The sequence below is a fragment of the Papio anubis genome, chromosome 13 (assembly GCF_008728515.1).
Source record: "Papio anubis isolate 15944 chromosome 13, Panubis1.0, whole genome shotgun sequence".
Lineage (NCBI taxonomy): Eukaryota > Metazoa > Chordata > Mammalia > Primates > Cercopithecidae > Papio > Papio anubis.
The window spans coordinates 10,007,927-10,029,934 of NC_044988.1; the positions used below are offsets into that span (position 1 = coordinate 10,007,927).

At 44.7% G+C, this 22,008-nt stretch overlaps 1 protein-coding gene and 1 pseudogene across 1 annotated transcript; both read right to left on the reverse strand.

Moving 5' to 3' along the window:
* Nucleotides 1-2,388: 2,388 nt before the first annotated feature.
* LOC101016385 lies at nt 2,389-8,100 on the reverse strand (annotated as a pseudogene).
* CTSL (cathepsin L) lies at nt 7,793-14,127 on the reverse strand. The gene is made up of 8 exons (XM_009189057.3): nt 13,261-14,127; nt 11,851-11,986; nt 11,424-11,546; nt 11,177-11,323; nt 10,774-10,998; nt 9,849-10,011; nt 9,069-9,186; nt 7,793-8,243 (listed from the first exon to the last, which is right to left on the reverse strand). The coding sequence occupies exons 2-8, from the start codon at nt 11,974-11,976 to the stop codon at nt 8,144-8,146; spliced, it is 1,002 nt and encodes a 333-aa protein (XP_009187321.1). The 5' UTR covers nt 11,977-11,986; nt 13,261-14,127; the 3' UTR covers nt 7,793-8,143.
* Between the last annotated feature and the right edge of the window lie 7,881 nt (nt 14,128-22,008).

Sequence of the window (22,008 nt, forward strand, 5' to 3'; positions counted from 1 at the left end):
AGGACACACCCCAATTATTTGCCACTAGAAAGCAAGTGCAAATTGACAGTGACGAACGCTAATTTATTTAACTGTGCCTTAGCCTTCTTGTATTCAGGCAATCTTTTTAGCCTTCATGTTGTAAGATTTTCTCCAAAACGTTTCAATAAAACTTCAGAAAAATGTATCCCCTTAATTTATTCCTGTTATTAAAACTTTCTTTTCTAAGTGTAACTGGGACTTTAAACTCCCATTACCAAATTATTATGGTAGGATTACACTACAGATTCCAATGATCACAAGAACACCGTGGCCAGGCACAGTGGCTCATGCTTGTAATCCTAGAACGTTGGGATCCTGGGAAGTGGAGGTTGCATTGAGTCACCATCACGCTACTGCACTCCAGCCTGGGTGACAGAACCAGAAACCCTGTTTCAAAAACAAACAAACAAACAAAAAAAGAACACTGTTTTCCCATCTAATAAGTAGCTTTATCAGTTATATTAGGGAAACTGTTCTCACAAGGGTTCTAGAACTTACGAGTTTGAAAATTGTCTTTAATGTGTATTAGGTTGGTGCAAACATAATTACGGTTTTGCCATTTAAAAGTAACGACAAAAATCGCAATTACATTTACACCAACCTAATACATTGTCAGAAACATTTGGGATAAACTTAATATATAATAACATGTAGTATGTTTATATGAACATATAATAATGAGCAGTTTTACAGCCATAGACTCTTATGTGCAAAAATACACATTCCTGACACTTCCTCTGTCTCCCTTCCCCTACTTCTGTGGCTCAGGGACTCACACCCAAGTGTGACTTCTCTGCTCTCCTTTCAAATCCTTCTCATGTTCTGACCCTTCTCCAGGCTGGGGCAGAAACTGCTGTCTTTTATTCACAGAATAAACTTCTTTAATGCTCTTTGTTATTTATTTATTTAAAATGGTTGCTTTATAAACATTGCAAATGTCATAACTGTTAACAATTTATCAAACTGTAGTTAACTGGTGCAGTTTGCTGAGTGTATTTTATAAAGGAAAAGAAAGGAAATGCCAAAACCCTAGTAAAATTGATTTGTTGCAGCCCAGGAGAACTAGGATATGGTTCTCAGACACTTAAATCAGGCAAACAAAAACAGGTAAAGAGTCCTGCAGTTCCCAGTTGAAGCACTTCAGTAGAAATACGCCCAAGGGGTTCACCTTGCCCACTGCCTACACAGAGCCAATTTCTCAAGACAGGGGAACGGCAATAGAGAAAGAGTAAATCACACAGAGCCGGCTGTGTGGGAGACCAGAGCTGTATTATCACTCAAATTAGTCTCCCCATAGAGCATTTGAGGAGCTTTTTTTTTTTTTTTTTTTTTTTTTTTCTGAGACGGAGTCTCGCTCTGCTGCCCAGGCTGTAGTGCAGCGGCACGATCTTGGCTCACTGCAAGCTCTGCCTCCTGGGTTCACGCCATTCTCCTGCCTCAGCCTCCCGAGTAGCTGGGACTACAGGTGCCCGCCACCACACCTAGCTAATTTTTTTTTTTCTGTATTTTTAGTAGAGATGGGGTTTCACCATGTTAGCCAGGGATGGTCTTGATCTCCTCACCTCGTGATCCACCCACCTCGGCCTCCCAAAGTGCTGGGATTACAGGCATGAGCCACCACGCCTGACAGGGGAGCATAGTTTTTAACCACAACTTGGTGGGTGCGGGGAGGCCAACGAGCCAGGACTGCTAATTGGTCAGAGAAGAAATCACAGGGAGTCGAAGCTGTCTTCTTGTGCTGAGTCAGTTCCTGGGTGGGGGTCACAAGGTCATATGAGATAGTTTATCAATCTGGGTGGTGCCAACTGATCCATTAAGTGCAGGGCCTGCAAAATATCTCACGCACTGATCTTAGGAACAGGTTAGGGAGGGTCAGAATCTTGTAGCCTCTGGCTGCATGACTCCTAAACGGTAATTTCTAATCTTGTGACTAATGTCAGTCCTGCAAAGGCAGTAGTCCCCAGGCAAGGAGGAGGTCTACTTTGGGATAGGGCTGTTATCGTCTTTGTTTTAAACTATAAACTAAGTTTCTCCCAAAGTTAACTTCGGCCTACACCCGAGAATGAACAAGGACAGCTTGGAGGTTAGAAGCAAGATGGAATCAATTAAGTTAGATCTCTTGCCGGGCGCGGTGGCTCAAGCCTGTAATCCCAGCACTTTGGGAGGCCGAGACGGGCGGATCACAAGGTCAGGAGATCGTAGACCATCCTGGCTAACCCGGTGAAACCCCGTCTCTACTAAAAAATACAAAAAACTAGCCGGGCGAGGTGGCGGGCGCCTGTAGTCCCAGCTACTCTGGAGGCTGAGGCAGGAGAATGGCGTGAACCCGGGAGGCGGAGCTTGCAGTGAGCTGAGATCCGGCCACTGCACTCCAGCCTGGGCGACAGAGCGAGACTCCGTCTCAAAAAAAAAAAAAGTTAGATCTCTTTCGCTGTCTCAGTCATAATTTTGCAAAAGTGGTTTCAGTCTTTGTACTCAAGAGAATCCACAACATGTGGTGCTATAATGGAGAGGCTTACGCTCTTCGGATTCAAAGTTGGAAGGCTTTGGTCATTTAATTTTAATCAAACTAGTGCTTTTCAGCCACAGTATCTTCACTCTGGCATAAGCAGTCTTCTTACAATGTATTTTTAATAGCCTCACATTCAATTTTAAGACAAAGCAATTTTAATACTAGGTGCATGCCACATGCCCTTGCTGCAAACTGCTTCTCTTGACAAGTTAGGAAGTAGATCAAGGAGGTGTGGTTAAGGCTGTATCACTGAATAGTGCTGTTAAGTACTACACAATTTATTTTGTCATGTTGCAGCCTCCTGTTTCCAATTTTTAGTGACTGCCGCTAGGAAATCTGAAACCAAAAATGACAACATTATTAGGTTTGTTTTGTTTTGGACTATGATTTAGTAGCAATTGAGGTTCCTGATTTTAACCCCTTGGCAGCAAGACCCAAGCTCCCTCATTTGCACGTTAACACCTAAGTGTCAAGGGGTTAAATAACCAGGACGAAAGAGACTGCACTTCTGATTGTAGCATTTGGCAGAAAGGAAAGGAAAGGAAGTTGTGCTGTGCGTTGAAGGGGTTGTGGGCAACATAAAGACGACACCAGGAAAAGATGCAATGTCACATGACATTTTCATAGTCTTGTGCGTACCCTGCATCGTCACCACCACAATCTAGCAGTTCATTTATCATGGTGGCTTTTAATCTCCCTGCAGGAACCACACCTTTGTTCTTCTTTTTGGCTTGGCTTTGCTTGCTTCTGTTTTTCACTTCAAAGCACAATGTATCGGGAACCTTTTTCAAGTCATCAGTATCTCCAACTAAGACTTCCAAAAATTTGGCATAATATAGTGACTTTTTATTTTGTGTAATTTTATCTTTTAGTAACTTTCCAAACTCTGTAAGGTCATCCCTTGAAGATGGGTTTATAGCATCCGTTCCATATACAGTAGTCTTTACACCAAAAGTTGCCTTTGCTAATTCCATGTCTGACTCGTCCTGTGATTTCTCCAGCTGCGGTTTATCTGCTAATTGTTCCTCTGGTGTTAGCACCTGGAGTTCTTCAGGTTCTTCTAACCCCTTTATAATTTCTTCCTGCCCTTTCTTCTGTTGCCGTTCTTTCTCTTTTATCTTCTCTGCTAGTTTTTTCTTTCCTAAAATGTTTACTTCTGCTTCCTCTTTTTTCTTTTTCCTGTCATCACCATCATCCCAGTTATCCTAGACATCCTCATCCTCGTCCTCTTCCTCGCCTTTGCCGCGGTCCCCCACCTCCTTCACGGGGCTTCCACGGAGAATTTTTCTGCACCCCAGGAGTCAGAGTTCCTCTGCTGCTGCCAGAATTGAAAAACAAGCAAACGAACAACAACACAAAAATAATTTTTTCTCTCTCAAGGAGTCTGGTCTTCTGAAAGTCAAAATTTTTTTTAGCTATTTAGAATATTATCTCTGCTGCAATTTTCCTTTAACATTATATTATGTAAATTTTCAAACATACAACAAAGTTGAAATAATTTTTACAGTGAATACCATATATCTATCTCTAAGATTTTGTCATTAACACTTTAATATTTGTTTTAATTCACATCTATATATCTATTTTTGCCTCTGTCTGTCCATTAGTTCATGTTCTTTTTCACGTGCTTTCAAGAAATTTGCAGGTAGTGCTTCCTCCTAAATACTTTAGCATGCATATTATTAACAAGGGTTTAATAGTTGTTTTAAAATCCTAGTTTTACTATACCATTTACATTGATTGAAATGCACAAATCTGAGGTGTATGTTCTTTGAGTTTTGACAATTGCATATACCAGTATGACCCAAATCCCTATCAAGATATACATTACTATTATTCCAGAAAGTTCTCTCATGCCCCTTTCCTGTCTAGAGCACTGCTATAATTTCCTTTTTGTAGTATCTCGTATTTTTTTTTTTTTTTTTTTGAGACGGAGTCTCGCTCTGTCACCCAGGCTGGAGTACAGTGGCCGGATCTCAGCTCACTGCAAGCTCTGTCTCCCAGGTTTATGCCATTCTCCTGCCTCAGCCTCCCGAGTAGCTGGGACTACAGGCGCCCGCCACCTCACCCGGCTAGTTTTTTTGTATTTTTAGTAGAGACGGGGTTTCACCGTGTTAGCCAGGATGGTCTCGATCTCCTGACCTCGTGATCCGCCCGTCTCGGCCTCCCAAAGTGCTGGGATTACAGGCTTGAGCCACCGCGCCCGGCCTGTAGTATCTCGTATTTTTAATGCACAATTCTATGAAATTAGAGCAATTTGTAAAAAATTAGATATTCTTTGTTTCTTTTTAGAATTAATAACCATAATTTTTAACAGCTAAGTTTGGTTCTTATCAAAATTGGGTGGAAAGAACAGGAAGTTCCATGTGCCTCTTCTCCAAACCCCTACAGCCTCCCCTCCCCCACCACTATCAACATATGCACCAGAGTAGTCCATATCCTACAGTCCAAGAACCTACAGTGACTCGCCATTATCATCCAAAGTTCATAATAAACACTAGGATTCACTCTTGGTGGTGTGCGTTCTATGGGTTTTGACAAATGTGCGAGGACACGTATTCACCGGTATAGTATCACACAGAATAGTTTCACTGACCTAAAAATCCTGTGTGCTCCCTATTCACCCCTTCCTACTTCCTGATCTCTCGCAACGACTGATGATTTCGCTGTTTCCATAGTTTTGCCTATTCCAGAAAGAGATATAGTTGGAATACAGTATGTAGCCTGGATTCTTTCGTTAGTAATACACATTTAAGCTCCCTTCATATCTTTTCATGACTTGAGAACTCATTTCTTTTTAGTGCTGAATAATACTTCATTGGCTGGCTTTACTACATTTATTTATTCATTCACCTACTGAAGGACTTCTTGATTACTTCCAAGTTTGGGCAATTATGAATACAGCTGTTATAAATGTTAGTGTGCAGATTGTGCAGTCCTAATTGGGGAGGGGTAGTCAGGCTGGCAGGATGGAGGGAAAGCAAAAAAAGAAAGCAGATAAGCAATGAGTTTGCCTTTCTTCATGGTCCAGGACACACAGTTCTCCTGCACAAATAACTTAACAATCTTCCTGCATCCAGCTATCACCAGACCCTTGGCTGATAGAAAAATGCAAATAAGCTCACTGCAATTTTGGCATTATCAGTACTGCACAAAGCCCACTTCAGCACCCAGCACAAACACCATTCCATAAAATCCGCAGTAAGCTTTTTTCTCCTGGCAGTCAGCTCCTCTCTTGCTGACCTGCCTGTTGCGCCCTTGCAACATATTTTCCTACTTTCTTTAATAAATCTGCCTTTCTTTACCTACAATTGCCTTGGTAAATTCTTTTACCACCTGTGCAATGGCCCAGATAGTCACCACTCACCATGATACAGGTTTTTGTGTGGACACAGTTTTCAATTCATCTGAGTAAATACTAATGAGTGGCATTGCTGGATTGTGTGGTAAGAATATGTTAAGATTTATGTTTTTAAAAACTGCCAAACTGTCTTCCAAAAAGATTGTACCATTTTGCATTCCCACCAGCGATAAATGAGACTTTCTTTCCTCCATATCCTCACCAATATTTGGCGTTGTTGGTGTTTTGGATTTTGGCCATCATGGTATGTGTGTAGTGATATCTCATTGTTTTCATTGGCATTTCCATGACGAAATATGACATGGAGTATGCAAATCTATGCCACCCATAGATTTGGTAAAGTGTCTGTTTAAGTCAATTGTCCAGTATATAATTGGGTTGTTCTTCTTATGGCTGAATTTTGAGAGCTCTTTTTATATTTTCTTTCTTTTTTTTTTTTTTTTGAGATGGAGTTTCACTCTTGTTGCCCAGGCTGGAATGCAGTGGCACTGTCTCGGCTCACTGCAACCTCCACCTCCTGAGTTCAAGCTATTCTCCTGCCAGTGTTTTATAGTAACAAAAAACCGAAACAGTCTGTTCACTGCATTTCCAGTGGCTCCTTTACCTGAAAATCTACCTCTTGACCAGCTTTATCTCCCAACACCTGGACCCAGTGACTTTTACTGGGTTAACTGTTAACTACAGGGTCTTTTCTCAGGGTTGCTGAGGTGCTAGTCTCTGCTAAGATGCTCACCTCTTCATCTTTCCTTATTGCCTAGCTGCTCTAGCCATCTGCTTTAACTTCTTTTTGGAAGCCCTCCCTTATCACCTCACTCTCCCTAACAGTTCAGCTCCTTGAGGTCAGGGTCTGTCTCTTCCACGGTGGTGATGACCAGCACGCAGTGGGTGTTGTATATAAATTCTAGTTGTATCAAATATTAGCCCCAACCTGCACGAGGGATTTAGCCTGGGAACCTCCCCAAATCTTCTTGCTACGCCTGGTGACTTTTATTACAATACCCAAAGAATTTCATAGATGCCACATTTGTCATTTTAGGTGAAAAAGTTTGAAATTTTAGCAACTACTCAGGAAGGGCACATGGGAGTCCAGCATGGCACGTGGTCCAATTGAGATGGACTTGGACAGAGCCTTCCAGAGGCTTTGTGAGCTGAGACTCCGTTGTGCACCTGGTTACCTTCCTCTGTGATATGGAGTCTATTCATTAGACATTCTCATTTGTTCTTTATATTTCCTTCGGTTGGAACAAGAGACTTCCGAAAACACACAGGTGATGGAAGTATGGGTTGTTTAGCTAGTACAATGTGGGAAGGTTTTCTATTTTTTTTTTAAAAAAGTAGATCAGGTATTTTCAGGTAGCTTACTCTAAATGGGGCAACAGATGATCCTTTCTAGCCTCTCACCTGTCTTTTACTTTCTGAGGCCACAGTACCATTTCTGAACCCCAGCCTCAAACCCTGAAGTTTATTCCTCATCCCTTGAGGACCCAAACACAAACAGCCTTGCCAATGCACTAATTCCTAACCCACCTCGACTGCAAAGTGTCCACAGGGCCTTCACCAGCAGTGGGGGAAGATGCTCCAGAAACAGGCTGAGACCTTTGCCCTGTAACTTGACTGAGACGCAACCACCTTGGGTGAAATATACACGATCACTAAGGTCCTTTTCTAGTATTAAAATTATATATATGTACGTTCACTTTTCTAAAAAGTGAATTTTTATCTTTATTCAAACAATTTTCCTTTGTCCTCATAGATCATTTTCAAGTTTTGCTGCAATCAAGGATTGGGTCAGACACAGCCACTGGGCAGCTGACATGAGATCTGCACGTTTGTAAGTAGAAGACCCAAAAGGCCACCTACTCTTCCTCGTAGTGAGCCACTGGCACAGCAGGTACGGCTTAGAGCCCAATTATGTTCTTTATTACACAAAAATTCAGTGCATCAAAAATAGAAGCCCCACCACTACATTTGAAATTAAAATTTATTTAAACAGGTAAAAATTTATACATCCTTTTAAAAACAAAAATGTAAAGTCAGTAAGTGAATCAATAATATAAATCTATTTATAGCAGTAATTAAAATAGAGGTAACATTTACCAGTGTGAAAATATCACAGAATTCAAATCACACTTGGATCTTCAATGATTCGAGTGTGTATCCGACACAGCAGGGGCTGGTAGACTGAAGATGAATTCCTCCCATGCATGCGCCATCCCCAGTCAAGTCCTTCCTCATCACTGTCCACCAGCTCACACAGTGGGGTAGCTGGCTGCAGAGGCAATTCCACAATGGTTTCTCCGGTCCTTGGCCATCTTTATGTAGCCACCCATGCCCCATTCTTCACCCCAGCTGAAAAAAGAGCAGGTTTTCCATTTCAGAGAAAGAATAAAGCCCAAAGGGTTGCTAACAGGAACACCCAACTTAAACACTGTGCCAGAGGCCACAGACTTAACAGAAAGAATCAGGAGAGGCAATATTCCTGTTTATCCTTAAAAATTCTTGAGTCTGGGCTGGGTGCGGTGGCTCAAGCCTGTAATCCCAGCACTTTGGGAGGCCGAGACGGGCGGATCACTGGGTCAGGAGATCGAGACTATCCTGGCTAACACAGTGAAACCCTGTCTCTACTAAAAAATACAAAAAACTAGCCGGGTGAGGTGGTGGCGCCTATAGCCCCAGCGACTCGGGAGGCTGAGGCAGGAGAATGGCATGAACCTGGGAGGCAGAGCTTGCAGTGAGCTGAGATCCGGCCGGCCACTGCACTCCAGCCTGGGGGACAAAGCGAGACTCCGTCTCAAAAAAAAAAAAAAAAAATTCTTGAGTCTGAACCTGGACATAAGTTCCATCCCAGCCTCAAAACTGTGACCTTTCACAGAACTGCAGATCAGAGGCAGGAAAATAATAGGATGTCTTTGCAGCCAGATATGCCTCAGAATTTAAAAAATGTTCAGATTTAGACACACATTTATACAATGGAACAAATACTATATTAATACTCCCAAGATGTTTGTGACAGTATCTTACTTTTATAATCAAACATTAATATTACATGTTCAACTTAGACTTCCGGGGATTTCAGAAGTATGCCTAAGGGCATGTGGAACTGTATCCAAACACTGTTTGCAAATAAGTATTCTCTTTTGAATTGCAAATATAACTATTTCTGGCAATTTATACCTGTTCTTCACCAGCCAATATTTACTGTTGTCTGATTCTGTGCTTTCAAATCCATAGCCAACCACCAGCACACCATGATCCATGTCTTCACTGCTACAGTCTGGCTCAAAATAAATGCCTGGGAGAGCAAAACGAAGGCGGGGGTGAGAAGTTCCAGAAGACACACGACAGTCACCCACCTGTCACCCACAGGGAATGAGGCATCTCTGAATTCAGTGAAGTGACACACATTCCAGAGAGTACTTAACAACAATAAGATCTATTGTTAGCAAGGCTAGGGATTTAAGCTCTCATTTACAACTAGCAGAAATAGAAATCAGCATAAACCCTTCATTTAAAAAAAAAAAAAAACTCTCCTAGAGGAAAAAAAGACCACTCTTTGTAAGCTTGCAATTCTACTCTAGGATATCAATCTAAAAAACTAGCACAGAACACTGAAATCCCTGAATCAAAAGGCTCTTTTCAGATTTAATAACAGAAGTAAAAATCTTCAGAAAAATTATAAAAATTCAACAATTACAGAATATTTAAGTATACTAAACTACACAGTAAATGATACAGCTATTTATAAAAAGTTATGAAGTACTTATATTCATGGACAGATGCTCAACATAAGGTCAAATGGAAACATCAGGCATAAATATTGCATGTACAGAATAAACAACTATGATGCTAAGCACCTAAATATCTACAATGAACTTTACAAACCAGAGTCTATCATTCTCGTATGTCATGATACTCTTTTTCTGCATCAATTTCTACAAAGAAAAAAATGCTTACCTTCTTTATAGAACATGAAGGACTCATGACCTGCATCAATAGCAACAGAAATGGGCCCCACAGTTGCAACTGCCTTCATCAGGGCCTTCTCCTGCTTAGGGATGTCCACAAAGCCGGTGTCATTAGCAACAGAATACTCGGGATTGTACTTACAGGATTCTTCCTTTTAAAGGTAAAGGGAAAAAAAAAGACTTGATGACTGCTGTCCTCCTCCTGGAGAACATGAGTTAGAACTACAACACTCAGCAGTGTGCGGCTTAGGATTTCCAAGTCACCACTGTTATAAATCATCCCAGGAAGTGAAATGCTATTAGTTATTTTGAAACTGAAAATTGGCTCCAGTCTCTTCAATGAGACCCCTGGGTTTACTTCCATAAGACATTTTTCACAATAGAGAAATGTGTATATGTAGAATGGCTTGTATATTCTTCATGTTACACAGAAGCAAGAACAGCTATATGTTAACCATCTAATCAAAGGATTGTGCAAAGGCTAATAATTTACAATGACAGTACTGACAATTTGCAGCTATAGATTCTGCCATCTAATATGTGAACTTTTTTCTTTTTTCAAGACAGGGTCACACTGTCACTCAGACTGGAGAGTGCATTTGCACAACCACCTCCTACACTCAAGCAATCGTCCTACCTCAGCCTAGCTGGGACCACAGATGCACACCACCACAGCCAGCTAATTTTCTTTGTAGTTTTGGTAGAGTCAGGGTTTTACCTTGTTGCCCAGGCTGGTCTCAAACTCCTGAGCTCAAGCCATCTACCCGGCTCAGCCTCCTAAAGTGCTGGGATTACAGGCGTGAGCCACCCCACCCAGCCCTAATACATGAATTCCAAAAAAGGTATCTGTTATCTCTGAAAGTGTTCCACCTCCCAAAAGCTGCGCTGGAATGACGACAAGGAGCTCCACTTACTGTTGCCTCATATGGATAGGATTCCTCAGAGTCCAGGCCTCCATTGTCGGCAACATACTGGAAGGCATAATCCATTAGGCCACCATTGCAGCCCTCATTGCCTTGAGGCCCAGAGCAGTCTACCAGATTCTGCTCACTCAGTGAGACAAGCTTCCCAGTTTTCCGGAACATCTGTCCTTCAAGAGCACCAGTAGCGCTAAAAGCCCAACAAGAACCACACTGACCCTAAAGAGGGAATAAAAAAAGCTGTCATTCACAAAAAAATAGTAAGACTTTGACAACAGCTCACACATCTGAATACTGTTAAAAAGTTAAAAACTGTTAAAGTCTACCAAAACAAAGATGTCAATCACTTCTTGGCTTTTCTGGGAAGATGGGAGGTCTGGCCCTGACACTGTCTCACCTGATTCTTCACAGGAGTCACGTAGCCTTTCTCTCTCCAATCCACAGATCTGGGGGCCTCATAAAACAGAGGTTCCTGGAACACTTTCCCCTTCCTGGGTTTACGGTTTTGAAAGCCATTCATCACCTGCCTGAATTCTTCACTGGTCTTCAAGGAAAAGGAAATAAAATGTTGAAAAGCAAGAGATTACTTTAGTAAAGAACTGAGGGGAGGAAGCACAGAGCTCGGCGGTCCACAGCACACTCACCATGTCTCCAAAGGTGTTCATGGCCATTGTGAAGCTGTGTTTCCCTTGGCTGTATTCCTGATTGTGCAGTTCAATCATCTTCATGTTCTTCTCCCACACTGCTCTCCTCCATCCTTCTTCATTCTAGAGGCAAACATGTAACTGATGCTCTTTATTTCTACCTAAAACCCAACTCATGCTCACCAAGTGATTCTGCAGACAGAGACAGAAGAGAAACCATGGCCAGGGAAGGCTTGACACCTCTGAGGATGCTGTTCCCCAAATTGAGACAGAAAAGGGATGAATGCCCATACTGTGCTCATAATTGGTGCCATTAGGTTATTACATTAGGCTATTGGTGAAAGCTGGCCTCTAGAAGCTACTCTCTGTCTAAAACTTCTCAACAGCCAAGACTATTTTTTCTGGGGAAGTTTCAGATACCACTAACCATGCCGTATAATCTGTTGTGCATCGCCTTCCACTTGGTCCACTGTGCCTCTAAACTGTGATTAAATGTTAGAGTAGCTGAGGCAATTCCCAGGCAAAAGGCAGCGAGGATGAATGTAGGATTCATGTTTCAAAACCTAGGAAGGGAAAAGAAATGAGGATCTGATTAGACTGATCCTAAAAAGCAATCTTACTGCCGCCTGAAAAATTAGGGCCACCATCGTAGAATAAAAGTATTTAAATTATTCTTCCAAGCATTTACCCAAGGACTGTGGAAGAGGCCAAGGATGTGCCTGGAGAAAAACAGGGCACATGGAGGTGCTGGATGGACCCACCAAAATGAAAAGCAGCCTGTCCAGAGCTGTAAGAGTTTAAACAGTTTATGGGATGATAATTTAGGTTATGAGAAAGGTATGAAAGCACCTTGTGGGTGAGAAGCTTAAGGCAACAACTAGGAAACCAGGAAACAGTTGATCCAGGTTTTGTACCAATGGCAAAAATCCCAGGTTTTGTGCCCAGGCAAAACCTCAATAATGATAAGGTGGGATTCCCAAGTAGTGACAAAGAGATCCCCAAGAATTAGGAGGCCTTCACACATCTTCTTGACTAACAAACAGCTGAAGCTGACATATGTTTTCCAACCTCTCCGTTTTTGTTTTTTTGAGATGGAGTCTTGCTGTGTTGCCCAGGCTGGAGTGCAATGGTGCGATCTGAGCTCACGGCAACCTCCGCCTCCCGGGTTCAAGCCATTCTTCCTCAGTCTCTTGACTAGCTGGGACTACAGACGTGTGCCACCTCGCCTGTCTAATTTTGTATTTTTAGTAGAGACGGGGTTTCACCATGTTGGCCAGGCTGGTCTCGAACTCCTGACCTCAGGTGATCCGCCCACCTCAGCCTCCCAAAGTGCTGGGATTACAGGCGTGAGCCAGCGTGCCTGCCCCAACCTCTCCTTAAATGAAACCCTTCTGAAATGCTTTCCCAGGAAAAACTGGGAAGGACAGCACACACTGCTCCCTCCTTCACTCACCTGGGCCTGTGCTGCCGACACCCCAAATTGCTCCCCTAAATCAGGGACGGGGTCATACGGCCGCACGGGGGAAGCCAGCGCCCCGCAGCCAGCTTCCAGGGCTCCAGGCGTGGCAAGGCCGGGGACGTGACGCCTGCGCCACACACAGGCTGCAGCGGTCAGAGGATGTTTGCGGTGACGCCAGCAGGAGCACCGCTGTCTGGCGTGCGGGGACTGAGCTTCCCTGTCTGACCGGGCCAGGCGCTGAGTCGGCGCGGCCCGGCCTGGCTGCGGTACCTGTGTCCACCCGGCTCGGAGGCTAGCCTGCCCGCTCAACCAGGGACCCCGCCTGCGTGGTCTCCGCGCTTCCGCGGGGTCCTTAATTGCCCTCCCCCGCTTCCCCACCTTAAGGCCGGCAGAGCTCAGGGCAGACGCTCTCGTTGCCAGGGCTGGTGCACAACTCCTCGACCGCGTCCTCTCTTCCAGTCCCTGTCCGGCCCCAGCTGGGCCTGGCCGGCAGCGCTTTCCTGCTGCGGTCGTAGCTGCGCAGGCGCACTCCACGGATGCCGCTCTTGAGGTTGCGGAGGTCGCGGTTCTGGCCCAGCTTCGCCTGACTCTGCCTCTAAAACCTCGGGTCTGGGCTCCGCCGGCACCGCCCCACGTCCTGGCTGCGCTACGATTGGCTGCGCCGGCAGCTGGGCGGGGCCTCTGGGTACTCTGACCCCTGGCGCGGTTCGTGGCTTGTTTACTGACTGTCCCAGAGCGGGGCGCGCCTGCCTCAGTGGACTTGGGGGGAAGCGGAGCCGGTACCCCGGGGCTGCGCAGAGTAGGGTCGGGCGTCTCCCTGGAGCGCTCGAATCAACTAAGTACCTGACTTACTGCACTGGGCAGGTGGCCACTGAAAAGACGTTTACAGCAAGCCCAGTATGGACTTTGTGCCTAACCTAGCTTTTCCTTAGTCCTGGAATCTTTGGTCCGCATAGCCGAGAGCCAGTGTACTCTAGTCCAGTGGCTCCTGTTTAGTCCACAGCAAAGGTGGGGCCGGGTGGAAGAACGCAGAGCCCGCGGGCAGAAGCCTTATCTCCCACTTAAGGGTGGGTGCAGCTGGGCTTTAGAAGAATCTGGTAGGGAAAGGCGTCCCCAAAACACGAGATGCTATCGTCAAGACCAGACCCTAGGAGGGAGAAGACTGGCTGCGTCTCCAGAGAGCGCGGGCGTTTTGTCAAGCATCCTTTCCAGACTCCTCCATTCAGAGAGTCTTCTTTCTCCCACGTCTTTCCCAAAACCAACAGAAAGGAGTTATTTACAGAAACATTTGGTTGACAGGAGAAAAGCAGTTGATAACATTAGAAGCTGCTTTTATTCGCCCACTCTCTAGGTTATGGATTATATCTTCCTTGGTAACCAAGTCGTTCTCTTGAGATTTAAGAAATTTAATGACATTTAATGTCAGGATTTAAGATACAGAGAATGGAGAAATGTTGTAGATAGAGGAAAAATATGTATCTTAATCTAATGTATATATTAATTTATATAATTAAGCATTTAACGAACAAAACCCACAAACATTCTAAACTTTTGTCATTTTATTTTTTTATTACATAAAAACATTCGTCGTAGAAAATACCTTTCGGGGGAAAAATAATTACCTCTGCCTTTTCCCCCATAACCTTTTCGTATGCATATTTTGACTTTGTGAAAAATGAAGTCATTGTGTATTTCTGTTTGTCAGTTGAGTTCTACTGAAGATTAAACTGATAACTCTTTTAGAAGCACAATCACCGATAATTTTTTAAGTGGTAAAATATACCTAACATAACAAGTACCATTTTAACCAATTTTGAATTCAGAGGCATTGAGTACGTTCACATTGTGTAACCATTACTACTGTTTATCCCCAGAGCTTGTTTATCTTCCTCAACTGAAACTCTGTATCCATTGAATAATAGTTCCCATTCCTCTTCTCCTAGCTCAGGTATCCACCATTATATTTCCTGTCTGCAGGAATTTGTTTACTATGTTTGGAGATTATTTCTCTCTCTGTCACTCAGGCTGGAGTGCAGTGGCATGTTCTCAGCTCACTGCAACGTCTGCCTCCTGGGTTCAAGTGATTCTTCTGCCTCAGCCTTCCGAGTAGCTGGGACTACAGGTGTGCGCCACCACGCCTGGCTAATTTTTGTATTTTTAGTAGAGATGGGGTTTCACCATTTTGGCCAGACTGGTCTCAAACTCTTGACCTCATGATTCCCCCGCCTGGGCCTCCTAAAGTGCTGGGATTACAGGTGTGAGCCACCGCGTCCGGCCAATTATTCCTTTTTTTATGCATTACTTCTCAGTAAAATACAATCTAACTGTGATATCTGTCCTAGTCTCTTTTCTGTTGCTAGTAACAGAGTACCTGGAACTGTGTAATTTATGAGAAACATCATTTATTTCTTACAGTTTTAGAGGCTGGGAAGTCTGAGGTCCAGGGAGTGTATCTGGTGAAGGCCTTCTTGCTTGTGGGGATTGTTTGCAGAGGCCCAGGGTGGTGCAGGGCACCACAGGGCGAGGGAGTCGAGTGTCCTAGCTCGGGTCTCTCTTCCTCTTCTTTTAAAGCCATCAGTCCTGGCTGGGCGCAGTAGAAGCGCACTTGGTCCTTTGTGATTTCCTTACTGGGAAGTGGGAGAGAAACTGCTCAGATGGCCTCCCCCTCCCCAGATTTGAAAGAGAAAGAGAGAGCGAGTTGTGAGTGAGCGGCTTTGCTCTCCAGCACTTGTTTGGTGAAGAGCCTCAGGGTCTGGACTGTGACCTCCCAGCTCTCAGGAACCCCATTCACCACCAGAAGGGGTGGCATGTTCACCCTGTTATTCAGGAAGGAATTGGAAAACAAACATTCGAGAGTGTGAGGTCAAGAGCTAGAAAACCCCAAGTCTCCGGCACCTGAGCCAGGGAAGATGCTGGGAGCACCTGCAGGATACTCCCATATTCTGCCCCCTTGGTACTTGTCAGCCTCTGAGAACTGAAGCCAGACCCTTTCTTTGCTTGAGCAGAAGAGCAGACCAAAGAGCTCATTGACTCAAGGAGCATCATGGCAACGGGGCTGTACTTGGAAGGGAAGAATCCAGGGTGTGATCCACAACCAAGGCCTGAAGAAGTGGGGTCTGTATTGACCTACCAAGGGTGAGTCATGACCCAAGTGCTGGGTCTATAGCCGTGGGTGGTCCTTCCAACCATTTCCCCTCCTGCAGAGGGGCTGGTGTTTTTCTTCATTTCTCATAACCTTCTTGGGAGCACAGGCTTTGGTTTCTGCCTTCCCTGGATCAGGCTTCCCGCAATGCAGTTGCTCTAACAGAAACTATTAGCAATGACACAGTACCACAGAAGCAAGCTCCTTGCGAACAGTGATTACTGACGATATTGTCTTCTAGAGACCATTCTAATGACTAGACAGCCTTGGTGCAGGAGCTGTTGTCGGTCATGAGGAGCATTTCCTTGTCTATGTAGAGGAACTGAAACCTATATGGCCAGCAAAATTTACCCAAAGCAATCACTGGGATACTCATCACACCATCATGGCCCATTGTATCACTTTTGTTCCCTATATATGTGGTCCCATTTCCTCAGGACCAGTACTCCCTTATGTGGGGAGCTGGACAGATGCCGTGAGTTACTTATAGTGACTCATTAGTTGGGGGATTTGCTAGTATTTTCATCAAAGTTGAATCTAGTGAAACATTTGATTGAACTGGCTCCCAAATTCAGAATAAACCAACACCACTCAGGAAACCTATTTACAGCAAGAACTCAGGAGTGGGAACGCATCTTCCACTGTCCCCTTGATTAACAATAGCTCTGACCTGTGGGAGGACGGTCCTATCTCCTGTAACAAACATAGGGTAGTGATGAGCCAGGTCCTGCTGCTCCTACATTCTCATCACTTAGATAAGCACATGCAGGTGACTGCAAGCCTTCCAGCCTCCATCAGCATCCTCCAGTTCTCCCCTGACCGCTCTCATTCATGTTCCGCACTGATTCAGAGGTCCAGTCCTGAGTGTCAAAAAGAAACATTTGTGAGCCTTTCTAGAAATCAATCAATCATTCATGGATTATAGTGAATTCTTCCCTACTAAACACATCTCCAGAAATTTAGACTCGGTAACTCCCTTCCTGAATGTCTTTCCAAGGCCCCAAGTGACACTGATGTTCCATAGACAATGTCTTACACAGCAAAGTGCTTGTGTGGGTGGAAGGCAGCTGACCTTCCCTGAAATCCTGATTACAGGTTCTGTTTAGAACATGGAGTCTCATTTTGAGAAGCTCTTAGTATTTAGCATTCACAGGAAGTTCACAGGTTCCAGAAAACACTGGACAGCACTCAGGGGAAAAAGAAGGGGCAGAGATGGAGACACTTGGTCAGTGTGGCCAGAGCATCCTGGGGGAAATGCACTGAGGGATGGGGGAAATGCACTGAGGGATGGGGGAAGTGCACTGAGGGATGGGGGAAATGCACTGAGGGACGGAGGGGCAAATGCACGCGGGTGGTGGGGAGAAGAGCAACGCAGATAGCAAAGACACTGTCCAGACAACCTCCCAACTCAGGAGAAGGGACTGAATCCAAGAGGAGAAGAAGAGGGATGAGGCTGGGTGTTGAGGCATGCCCCAAAGTCTATGAAGTCTGTGAAAATCAGACACCTGTAGATTTGATTTTAGTGTCCTGATAGAAAAAGAAAAACAATGCTAGTCATAATTTTTAAAGGCTTTGATATTTTGGGAAATAAGCTTCTCATTTGAGGCTAGATTTAGTTCCTTCCCTCTGAAACATGTTCAATTCATGATTTCTACTTAATTCAGGATTTCTAGTTTTGTAACAACTTAAGCTGGTTGATCAAGCTTGCAGGCAGGCAGGCAGGAAGGAAGGAAGAAAGGAGGGAAAAGAAGGAAGGAAGAAAGCAAGGAAGGACAGAATGAAAGAGAAACAGTAAAAGAAAAAAAAAGGAAAGAAGGAAGAAGACTACAAAAGTCTCGACATGAAGTGTTTCTGCAAGTAAACAAGGAATTCCTTTTGTACCAAGGACTCCAAAGTTGTCTGGACTCCTTAGGCGTCACAAGGCCACTGGCCCTGATGTTTCAGTGAACTGTGAAATAAAGCACTGACTCGCTGCTGTTCCACCGTGATGCCTCCAATCTCTGGGCCTCAAGGGAAGATAGTGTTCGTTCATTCTGCAATTACTTATTTAGGATGTACTTGTTGGGTGAGTGGTGAGCGTGATGGTTGACAGGCAGACACAGATAATAAGTACACAAGTAAAGAGTAATTAAGGCCACTTATTTTGGAATTAAATAATTTGGGGCTCAAATCGTAGTTCAGTTTTTTGACAACCATATCACTTTGGGCAAGACACTTAAATGTGTGGAGCCTCCACTTCCTCAGCTGTAAAGGGGAATTAAAAATGTGGGTATTGAGAGGATTGAAGCAGATAGGTTAGGTAGTGCTTAGAAAGTAGTCCCAAGCACACAGCTACTATTCTTCTTACAAATGTTTTGGAAGGTTAGAGTGCCCCTGAATCATTGAAACACTCTTATGGGAGCCATACCTTAACACACATTACTGAAGATTTTAGATAGCATTGTCAAAAAACACAGAAAAGTAATGAAGAATGTGACAAGCCCTTGAGACCTGGGAAAGGCCAGTCAACTGAAGTCTTAGGACAGAGCAAAGAGGGATGGATTAGGGATATGGTACCATAAGCATGACCTGGAGCTGTGCCAACGCCCTATCTCCGGCGAGCTCTTTTCCATGGTTCGATGTAGGGTGAAGGAGCTCCTGGGTCCTTGGGGTGTCTCAGCCAAAACAGCTTCCATCATCATTGCTTTCTCCTCTGTTGTTTCTTGGTTGTTGAGCCCCAAAATGTGTGATGCCTTGAAAGAGGTTAAAGGTGGGCATCATCTCTCCCTAAAATGCAAGCTTAATCGGCAGTGGCCCATCTGGAAGGCTTGTGTTTTTCTCCTTCTTCTCGTGCATATTCTCAGAAACATAATAAGCACATCAAGAAACGACTTTCTTGATTTCTAGCAAGAAAAATCACGACTTCCTTGACTTTTAGTGGACCGACCATTGTTGTGTTGTCCTGGAAAAACAGATGTGGAGCAGACAGGAGTGAACATTTGCCTCAAGCTTCAGTCTCTATGTCCTGGCCTGTTCATAATTTGATGAAAAAGCTATTGATTTGTTTAAAAATGTAGAATATGTGAATATTTAATTACCAGATAGAGCAAATAACCCACCAGCTCTCTGGCTTATAAACAATAATGGCCCACATCCCCCCCACCTTGTTCCTAGAGCACTAAGCCTGTCAGTGAGGTGGCTTGGTTTGGAAGTTTCCCTTTGAAATTTCCAATGAATAACTTATTGGTGGCTGTTTTCAAGGATTCTCAGAGGACCTTAGCCTTTGTCCTTCCAGCAGTTTCTTTTTTTTTTTTTTTTTTTTTTGAGACGGAGTCTGGCTCTGTCACCCGGGCTGGAGTGCAGTGGCCAGATCTCAGCTCACTGCAAGCTCCGCCTCCCGGGTTCCCGCCATTCTCCTGCCTCAGCCTCCCGAGTAGCTGGGACTACAGGCGCCCGCCGCCTCGCCCGGCTAGTTTTTTGTATTTTTTTAGTAGAGACGGGGTTTCACCGTGTTCGCCAGGATGGTCTCGATCTCCTGACCTCGTGATCCGCCCGTCTCGGCCTCCCAAAGTGCTGGGATTACAGGCTTGAGCCACCGCGCCCGGCCCAGCAGTTTCATCTGTTATTTTTCAGTAATTTTTTAGGTGAAAAACAAATAGAACAAGTAATCATTATGAAAAACATAGAAAATACAGATAAGCAAGGCAAAAATACCCAAAGACTCACCCAAAATCCCACTGTCCTTGTCGGCCTTGTGAAACCAGTGGTCAACTGGGAACACACTGCTCACTTACGTGCCAAGCACTGCATTCGCCTTGTCATGTATTATGGCATTTGATCATCAGGATAACCCTCATCCCCATTTTACAGATGTGTACAGTGAGGTTAGAGAGGTTATGGAGCTTGCCTAAGGGCACAGGGCTAGTCAGTGAGGAAGCCAGGATTTGATCTCAGGAGGTGGAACTCCAACAAATGGGAATGCAGTGCTGTAGGGGTGTATGGAACCCTGGTACTGAGGGCGGGCAGTCATTAGGAGAATTGCAGGAGGACCACAGGGAACAGTTTATGCTAAACCTGACCTTCTCTGCAGTTCACAGGAGCAGCAACCAAGACACCACACCCCTCCCAAGGGCAGCAGCTGAGAGGTCATTTCCTAGCACACAGTTCCCAGTTCTCATCCTCTGCTTCCATTCAAAACTTCCTCAAAAGCACTTCCTGTTTTCTGTGACTCCCCACTGAGTTTTGGAGAAATCTTATCTTCTGCCTGGGGTTCTGGAGCAGGTCACAGAGCAGGTGGTGGGTGGGATGGAGGGGAGAATACTCACAGTCTGACCTCAGTCTCATGCCTGCAGACCCGTGGTGTATATAACACAAGGGGGATGATACTTTCTTGTGCAAATATGATTGTTTTTTCTTTTTTCGTGTTCCCTTTACAAGGACATCTACCCTATACAGACAGGGATATTGCTTTCTCACAGATGATCAGAATTTTAACAATAGGAATGTGAAGAGAAAAAAGAATCAGTGTTCAGAATTAGACTTTCCTGATAGATTCCCGAGTTCACAGTGATCCAAAAGCCAAGGCTGAAGAGAGAGGAAAAGATTTTCTAAATTCCTGGAGCTGGTCTGAAAACCTCTCTTATGAACCTAGAGGTCAGCGTCATCATGGAATTAATTGTCCATAGCTTGGTGGAGTTGGAGAAAGAGGCGAGAAGAGTCACCTCCCGAACTGGGAGAGTGACAGGGGTTTTCTGCAAGAGGCTGAGGGCTGTATCCTCCTCATACTCACGCCTGGGGTGGCTGAGCTTGGAGCATGTGGGCTCTGGAATATTTCCACACTCAGGCTTGCATGGAGAGTGGGGAAGCAGGTCAGACAGGTTGGGATGACCAAAGGCAGCAAACACAGACTGCTCAGAAGACCCCAGGACACTTGCACAACCATGGGAGGAAGAATGGCTCCCTGAACAATGAAAGAGACTAGATTTGGGGGAGTGTGATCCAAGTCAAATTTATTTCAAGAAGATTAAAGGAATATGATAGTTCTGGAAAGTATACTGGAGTAATGAAGCCCAAGAAGAGGGTTACTGCATGGGTGAAACAGAAAGGGGCTAATGAGTTCCCAGAACATGGGAGGAAATGGTCAAGTGTTGATAAAGCCTGGAAAATTCAAGTTTACAACCTCTCCTTAGGCCTATACTGTAATTCCCATGGCCACACTCTCATGTTCAGTTTTATTCAGGCATTAACAAGGACAAAGGTTGACAAACATAGGAGAGGAATGCTAGAGTCTCTTTAATGGTGTGGACATTCTCTTCATCAGCCTCATGTACTCAGCTTTGGGGTGATGCTTCCTGGCTGATGCTCTTCTTCCCCCACACCTCGTCTTCCTCCTGGCTGATTTCTCTGCGTGATTTGCATAGTGGAGTGTTCAGGGAACTTGAGGGATCTACACATTCTATGTACAAACTTCATCCAGGCTGTGCCAAATAGTATTTTAGAATGGTCAGGGCTTAGCGCCCAGGATCACCCATCCAGAGGCTTTGCAAGGGGTAGGCAGACATGGCCCCGAGAGAGCCCATGGCTTGATGAGTTGAGTGCACGTTGAAATTCAGGCCCCACGGGCCCTCCCTCTAGGCAACTCTGAGCAATCTACAAAGTCTGCATGAGCAGACAGATAATCTGCTGCTGCACACACACAGAGCTCACCCCTGCTCACTAAGGCTCACCTCCTATGATGCCTCCTAGGCAGACAGAAGTTAAGGCTGGCTTGCCACACTCACATTCTAGGACCAGGGACCTGCACCTGCCCTTGCTACGCTGACCAGTCTCCCAGGCTGTCACCACTGCCCTTGGAAGAGCTCACACTGCTGATATTCCAACCTCCTTTCTTGCTCTTGCCCAGAGGTGGCAAGAGGGTTCCCTTATTCACCTGCCCACTGAAAACCAAAAATTTTTTTATTACAGTAAAATAGACATAATATAAACTTGACCATTTTCACAATTTT

What these genes read in the sequence shown, in the direction of transcription:
- CTSL (XM_009189057.3), bottom strand. Translation starts at nt 11,976, where the DNA reads ATGAATCCTACATTCATCCTCGCTGCCTTTTGCCTGGGAATTGCCTCA. An exon ending in CCTATCCATATGAGGCAACA is followed by an intron (nt 10,012 to 10,773) that starts GTAAGTGGAGCT and finishes TACCTTTAAAAG; the next exon opens with GAAGAATCCTGTAAGTACAA. An exon ending in TATTGGCTGGTGAAGAACAG is followed by an intron (nt 8,244 to 9,068) that starts GTATAAATTGCC and finishes CTCTTTTTTCAG; the next exon opens with CTGGGGTGAAGAATGGGGCA.